The 7,649-nt window shown below is 30.9% G+C and overlaps 1 protein-coding gene across 3 annotated transcripts; it reads right to left on the bottom strand.

The window, feature by feature from the left end:
* Positions 1,784 to 6,371, bottom strand: LOC107634143 (heparanase-like protein 2). Of its 3 annotated transcripts, none has more exons than XM_016337729.2 (10): positions 6,221 to 6,371; positions 5,525 to 5,784; positions 5,407 to 5,443; positions 4,730 to 4,913; positions 4,492 to 4,640; positions 3,461 to 3,694; positions 3,045 to 3,234; positions 2,806 to 2,931; positions 2,425 to 2,527; positions 1,784 to 2,294 (listed from the first exon to the last, which is right to left on the bottom strand). In XM_016337729.2, exons 2-10 carry the CDS (start codon positions 5,738 to 5,740, stop codon positions 1,887 to 1,889), a joined length of 1,647 nt encoding a protein of 548 aa, XP_016193215.1. In that variant the 5' UTR covers positions 5,741 to 5,784; positions 6,221 to 6,371; the 3' UTR covers positions 1,784 to 1,886. The 3 variants fall into 3 exon arrangements, with proteins under 3 accessions (XP_016193215.1, XP_016193208.1, XP_020979574.1); XM_016337722.2 differs by having other exon boundaries at positions 6,121 to 6,357; XM_021123915.1 differs by lacking the exon at positions 5,525 to 5,784 and having other exon boundaries at positions 6,121 to 6,357.

Here is a 7,649-nt window from a genome sequence, read left to right as displayed (position 1 = left end):
TGTCATCTAACAGCTCTCAACTATTAATTTCACACAAAGACAAATGCATATGAGTTTTCACCATGTTTGAGACATGTTGTATAATATAATAAAATATTTAAATGATAATTAATATTTATTTACTATAAATAATAAATAATATATTATATTGATAAAAATGACAAAATAGTAGGATTTTTTATTGCTAAAGCATGTATACATGTACATAGTAAAAATAATAAAAAAAACAATATATACTTGTGTTCATATTTGGACTCAAAAGCCTAAGTTTAATTACTAAAGTCTAACTGAAAGCAGTGTTGTAAAAATCGGACCGAACTGATCGGTTCGACCGGAAAATTGGTGAATCAGACCTTAAATTGGTCCGGTCTGCTAGTTAAATCGAACAAGAAAGCGAACCGGTGTGAACCGATTGAATCCGGATTGAATCGGTGAAAATCGGTCTAATCGAACCGCTGGAAATTAAAATTTTTAAAATGGGTGGGGTGGGGTTCGAACCCTGTCCTCAATGAAAAAAGAGCAAGTCATAACCACCAAGTTGTCACAATTCTAATTAATATATTTACAAATTATTATATATATATAGATATCTTTTATCAAATATATTTACTTTTATTTAATTTATTTTAATTTTAGTTATAAACTCATTTATTTTAAAATTAATTATATTTTTATTTAACAATAATTATAAATTTACTTATTTTTTCTTTTCATAAGTTTATAATATCTATTAATATTATTTTTTAATAAATACTTGTAGTATATAATAGTATAATAGATATAAATTAAATAGCTGAATATTCTTAAAATGTTAGTAAAAATATGTATTTTAAATTTTAACTTTACATTTTTTATTATTTTTTATTTTTTATTTATATAGGACCAGGTTAACCGATTCAACCAGTGACCTATCGGTTGAACCAATAACCCAATAACCCAGTAACTTGACCGGTTCGATCACCGATTCGCTTCTGACAACTATGACTAAGAGGCTCTTCATAGCCCAAAAAGAGTTAAATCTAGGATATACCCTACGGGATGACTTATTCGACCTGTGCTAGACTCTGTCTCCATAACCCGACTAGAGTGGCATAACCATCTCTCGGACACTATGAAAAATAACTTCCTATCATGACTAAATAAGATCTTTTCAGATGATGACCAAATAAATATTCTCAAATATTTTAAGTATTTTCGATTCATTCTACACTTACACTACTTAAATTCTTGTTAACTTAGACATGAGAATTTTTTGCAAGTATTCTCAATCGTAGTTCCAGAACTGACATAAAGGCTCCTCATATGCATTCACCACCACCTCCGACTTCTTCCATCAAACCTATTTACAATCTATCTATTTCAGATTACGTTGGAACAATATTCAAGAGAATAAAAAAATAAAAAGAGAATTAACAAAGTAAAAGATGGGCTTTTAGTAATAACCCACAACACTAATTGTGGAGGAGAAGCCAGATTAGACTCATTCGGATTTAAAAAGACAAAAAAACAGATCGACATCGGCATATCCACCGTGTTGGAGGCGTATCGGTGTTGCATCCACGTCAAATATGAATATGTCAAGATTTCTGATGTGCCGGTGCTTCCTAGACTCCGTATTACACTTATAAATTAAATAAAACTATCATGACTAAATTATTTTTTTAAATGTTATTCAAATTTATTATTATCCAAAATTATTCTAATTCGGATAAAAAAAAACTTTGTGATTGCTTTCTTTAGCAATAATTTTCTTTTTCGGTTTCAAGATTTGAACTTGACACTATTGAAATGGAACAAATTTTCCTATTATGCCACTTACAATGGATTAGGAAGTCCTAATGTGCTAATACCTAATCTACAAGGTTTTCTTTTTTGTTAAAAAAAATTTATATTAAAGATTTTTTATGTTCAACGGCACAAGCTGGAGCATCAAAGTTAGGGTACACAATAAACACAATGGATAAAGGATCTATGTGTATTGGTGAATATACATTACTCCTAACTGGATCCAACCTTGGAATTTCTCCACCATTAGTTAGCTCTAGTGGATTACCATTAAGCAACATGGTTTGGCTTCTAAGGTAACCATCTTTTGGGGTTAGGTGGTACTCTTCTCTGAATGTCACATCTGATGCTTTTGTTCCAACCCATGAAAATGCACTTTTGATATGACTAGAAACCGAGGTTTCTTTTAGGATGTGTTTGGCACCATCTTCTTTTGCCTCACGGTCATGAATTGTTAGTAAGAAGTGAGTCTTATTGCTTAAGTTGATCACCAAAAATGTTACACCATCCTGTTCAATGAAAATTAAGAACAATAATTTAGAGTTAAAATAAGACACAACTCATATGGTATAAATTATTATTATTATTATTAATTCGTAAAATGGATGTTAATATTGAAAGTGGCAAAGGCACACTTACTCTGCCTTTTGAGCAATGAGCATAAGTACGTATAAAAGGTGAAAAAACATCACTCGAAGCTGAAAGAACCTTCTTCCCCATTAGCTGATTCCACAAAAGTGCACTAAAATAAGGAAAAAAAAAGGGAACCCTTTCTTTATTGTCATTATTTCTTTTCACAAAATCTTAAAAAGGATACTAATAATAAAAATAGAAAACAAAATGCAATTGACCCATATTTCACCTTTACAAGAACAAAATTATATATAAAAAAAACGAAAATTAGATAAAAGGCCATTAAGGCATTAACCTCTAAAGGAATATTGTTTTTTGTTTTATCTTCATTTTCAAAAAATAAAAAACAAAAACCAAACCATAAAAACAATCATTATTTAGACTTGCCTGTAGTAATCAGGATTGGGAGAGAAAGTGGTGGTATTGAGAAGACCATAGTTTCCTCCAATTAAACTCTGCCTGCAATAAACCTTTGTGTTGTATTTTGATGCTATTCCAAGTTCATCTAAGTACCTACAAAACCACATTCAAAATCCAGAACTAGTAATAAGTCAATTGATTCCATTTATGATTTTTTATGATACTAGATAAAATTTTGTAACATTAATTTCATAGTCAATATTTACCAAAAGCTATTAACAAAAGTGTCAGAGATATCACGGCCACCACTGTTGTATGCACCACCCGCTTCTCCAACCCATGCAGCAGACCAAGGACCATATTTCTTAATTGTCTCTGACATGTTGCTGAATACTGATTCTACATTGCTCAAACGCTCAGGATCTAGAATCTTAGAATCAAGATTCACATCACTACCTACAACCAAAAAAGAAATTTCGTGTAGAACTGTTTACATTAGCAGTATATCAAAATTAAACTGATATGTCCTAATATATGGTCGTATCAAGGGCATGATTACGGATCGGATTAAATAACAATATAAAACTCTTTTGCGTTATTTGTGCATAACAATGAAATGAATGCGCTAAATTTCTAAAAGAACAAATAGAGTAGTAAGATCTAGCTTAAGTTGCAAGCAAACCTGGGCCCAAGTTATATATGTGATGAGTGAGTGCATTGAGTAAACCAGAACCTGTGACCTGAAGAAGTTTATCAAACCAATTCTTGTCATAGAATCCTCCAGGTGCTATAAGTGAAGGTTTGAACTTGTAGTTATGGTACATTGTGTTTAGAATTTGTTTAAGCTTTATCAAATCTTTTCCATATTGTGCTGCACCAACATTTGCACCAATGCCCTTACCACTCAACTCATTACCTGTAGCAGCATATATATGCAACATTAATTTTTAAGGAAAAAAGTTTCAATATAAGAGAAAGGCAAGTATAATGTACATGTTGATAATGGTCAAATTTTAGTAAATTGACTGTTATCGACAAAATCTGCTAAATTTATAACAGATTTCAAACACTATTTTTTTTCTATAGTATTTCTTAGTCCGACAGACCAAGGACTAATTCATCGGAAATCGAAACTCCGTTAAGGATTTGCTGCTATGCATAAGACAAGATTCACTCACGACACTATTTTAAATGAATTAGTGAGCTAACCACTGAACCAACTCAAGTTGGTTTGATTTCAAACACTATTCATTTGGCCGAATTTCATCTATATTGATTATGGAATTCACTAAATTAATGATGGATTTTAAGCATTACAAATTGGAGAATGTTAGTGCATTTTAGAAAAGGTAGAGTGTATTTTTGAATTCTAATTCTAGATTTTAAACTCTAAATTTGCACAATAAATGGAGAGATAAGATTCCTTACTTAATAAGAAGAATTTAGTTTAAATTTTAGGTTAGTTGACTATTAAGATCAAACTTTGTTTGTTAAATTAGAAGTAGATTTTAAATGCTACTAATTTGGCTAAACCCTAACCAAGTTAACTATTAGCAGTGGAGTTTCATAAATTAGTGACGGACTTCAAGTATTACTAAACTATATCAAATCCCACTTAACTAATAACTATTAGCAACGGAATTCTCTGAATTAGTGGCAGAATTTTAGTCCTCAATAATTTGTATGATACTGTTTTTCTATATATTCTCGTACCGAATTCCCACGAATCGATTTGGTATCCCTTTGAAATAGTGTAGCTTATGAAATCATGAGCATTAGTAGAGTCCCAATCTCCTACCCAGGCAGCACGTTTCGTCTTGCGCCTCCCATTTAGGGCATTCAAGCCAAATGTCACAATTGCCCTGAAAGTTTCAATTTTTTTATTTTATTTTTTTGGAAGGAATTAAAAAAAAAAAAAAACAATAATCTGAATGTTAAAGAATTTTCTTACCCTGTCTTGTTGAAGAATTGGTTAAGCTCATCCCACCTTTTCATTTGTAAGCATCCTTTTGAGAATCCAAACAATCCACCATTCTTCTTCTGAAATTGTTGGCATGGGGACTTCAAATTCCCTACCTCATATAACACTTGATCTTGCAATGAACCTCCAATTCTTATCCTCAAAGGCTTGAGACCTATCAAGCATCCATCCGGAAAGAAAAAACATCATTCTTTGAATTATTAATACCCTAAATTACTAGAGACTGAGAATGAGAAACTTGTTTTAGTATTTAACTGGGTGTAAAGTGAGAGATAAACCCTGAAATAAAGATGAAATTCTAATTTAATTTGTATGAAAAAAATAAAGTTAAAATTAATTAATTGAAATGAAAGTATTTTAGGTATAAAATATTAAAATTTTAGTTTTTGTTTCAAAAATTTCAGTCCTCCTGTGTTTTTACATTTTGGAAGTACTGAAATACTAAAATTTTAAAGATAAAAATTAAAATTTTAGTACTAATTTCTGGGTCAACAAATATAATAATGAGTTCCAATTTCNAATAAAATATTATTGACTACAAATTTTTTAGAAATTAATTTGAAATATTTCTCTAATATATATCGATTTTGTCGCAAATGGTCTAATTATTTTTGGCCATATGAAGAAGCAAAGTAGCTTTAGCTTACCTTGGATAGCCTTGGTCAGTAAAGGCTGAGACAAGTCCTGAAAAGTCAGAATTCCAACCTCTTAGACATTTTACAACTCTACAAGTCTCTGTTCTAATTGAATGAGAAAAAATAGTACCAAATTTATAATAGATGTATTTCCCCATGGACAATTGTTGTAGTCACACTTATCTTGAGGCCACCAATCAATGGTGGCACAGATGAAGTTATCGTCGGTATCAGCTACCGATCGAGCTCCATCGACGATAAGCGAACCGTGTTCGATATCTTTACTCACAACCAAACTTAGAGGAGAAACCAGAAACACAAACAAGGCTAGGTGGAAGAATCCCATTATAATTAGAAGTTTTCACTTGCAACTGAACTTGTCCAAATTAACTGCACCATAGAAAATAGAATATATACTCCATAAATAAACAGAGCAATCTAAGAAATTCAAACTGTCGTGTGTTTTTTGATAACATGTTTTGATGTTTCAAAACCGTTAGAGAACAGCACGTTTCTTAATACTATAACATATTTTCAGGCCTAAAGATGCATCCTTGAATTCAAATAACATGCTAGATAATATTTCATTATATTAATGGCCAGCAAGAACTCATGATGTCAACATGAAAAGGAGATAGATAAAAGAGAAGGAAAACCCAGATGAAGAAATCATGAAAAGAACATATAAAAGCTTGATGAGAGTCTTTATTTTGTGTCATTGTTTACCTTGTAATGAGTTTCACGTTTCACTTTAATTGTGTTGAGCTTCTTCTTTTTGAAAAAACACAAAAACAAAGTTGATGATAAACAAGATGAAACCTCAAACCTTGTCTCAAAGGAGGAGCAGCATAAGCAGAAGAAGAAGGAAATGTTTGTGAGGCACCAAAACGGGAAACGAAAGGGGCATGTCTTGTGGTAGTTGAAATGTGTTCCTTCATTCATACACACGTAAAGACACAACAACATAATACAACACAACAATCTCATAATATATTACCATCATTTAGCATTCATTATAATTATTTGATATATCTGAATATTTATTATAAAATATTACGTTTTTATTATTATGATTCTCTTAACACATATAAATATTCTTTTATATTATATCATTCTAAATAATTTAAATACACTCAATAACACACAAATTCTTTCTCCAATTTAGTCTCTTATCTCTAACATGGTATCAGAATCATGATATCCTCTTTGAGGAGAATAGATTATTTTTCTTTTAGTTAAAACACCATATTTATCATATTTTTCTTCTGTGCCATTTTTTTTCTTTTTCTTTTGTCAATACCTTGATGTTTTCTCACCTAACGGATTAGTTCATTTACTAAACCATAAATTTTTCGTTACTTTCCAATAATTTGCCATCTCTTTAGACTTTGTCACTTTTTCAGAATTTTTTGTCAATTCGTCATCTTTTCATCAGTTTTTCGGCAGTTGGCCACTCTTTCGATAGTTCCGTCTATGTTTTCTTGTGGCAGTTCCATCTACATTTCTTTGTGGTAGTCGCTTCCTTCAAACAGCGGCAATTCTGTCTGTACTTCCTTCAAACAGTGGTAGTTCCATCTGTACTTCCTTCAAACAGCGGCAGTTCCATCTACACTTCTTTTCGGCAGTTCTGTCTGCGCTTCCTTCAGACAGCGGCAGTTCCGTCTGCACTTCTTTCCGCTAGTTTTGTTTGCACCCGTTCTATCAGTTTATACATTTTTTTATTTCGATATTTTAAATAAATTTCAAACTCAAGTTGTAACTTACAACTTGAGTTTGAAGAAAAATATCAGAATACATTAGGATCAATTAGCATTTATTAGAATTATTTGATATATCTGAATATTTATTATAAAATATTATATTTTTATTATTACGATTCTCTTAGCACCTGTAAATACATTTTTATATTATATTATTTCAGATCATTCAAATACACTCAATAACACATAAATTTTTTCTCCAGTCTACTCTCTTGCTAAAAAACACAATATAATATTAATGTTAATGATGCATGTATTAAGGAGGTTTCGTCATGTGGACTTTGTAGCTGTCCTTATTGTTGAGCCTAAGTATTATCTTCCCCACCAACAACTACCCTAGCAAGCAAGCAACTCTATCATTTCATAAATAAATTATGTTCTTTTCTAAATGGGTATCTCCTCAAGTACAGATATCATACAGTGATACTTTCTTACTCAATAAGATTAAAAAAAAAAATATTATACAAGACATGAAATTTCTGATTAAATTATGAC

The sequence above is a fragment of the Arachis ipaensis genome, chromosome B01 (assembly GCF_000816755.2).
Source record: "Arachis ipaensis cultivar K30076 chromosome B01, Araip1.1, whole genome shotgun sequence".
NCBI lineage: Eukaryota > Viridiplantae > Streptophyta > Magnoliopsida > Fabales > Fabaceae > Arachis > Arachis ipaensis.
This window is presented reverse-complemented; position numbering and strand designations above follow the sequence as displayed.

What these genes read in the sequence shown, in the direction of transcription:
- LOC107634143 (XM_016337729.2), bottom strand. Translation starts at nt 5,740, where the DNA reads ATGGGATTCTTCCACCTAGCCTTGTTTGTGTTTCTGGTTTCTCCTCTA. An exon ending in ACTGACCAAGGCTATCCAAG is followed by an intron (nt 4,914 to 5,406) that starts GTAAGCTAAAGC and finishes GATGCTTGATAG; the next exon opens with GTCTCAAGCCTTTGAGGATA. An exon ending in CAATTCTTCAACAAGACAGG is followed by an intron (nt 4,641 to 4,729) that starts GTAAGAAAATTC and finishes TGAAACTTTCAG; the next exon opens with GGCAATTGTGACATTTGGCT.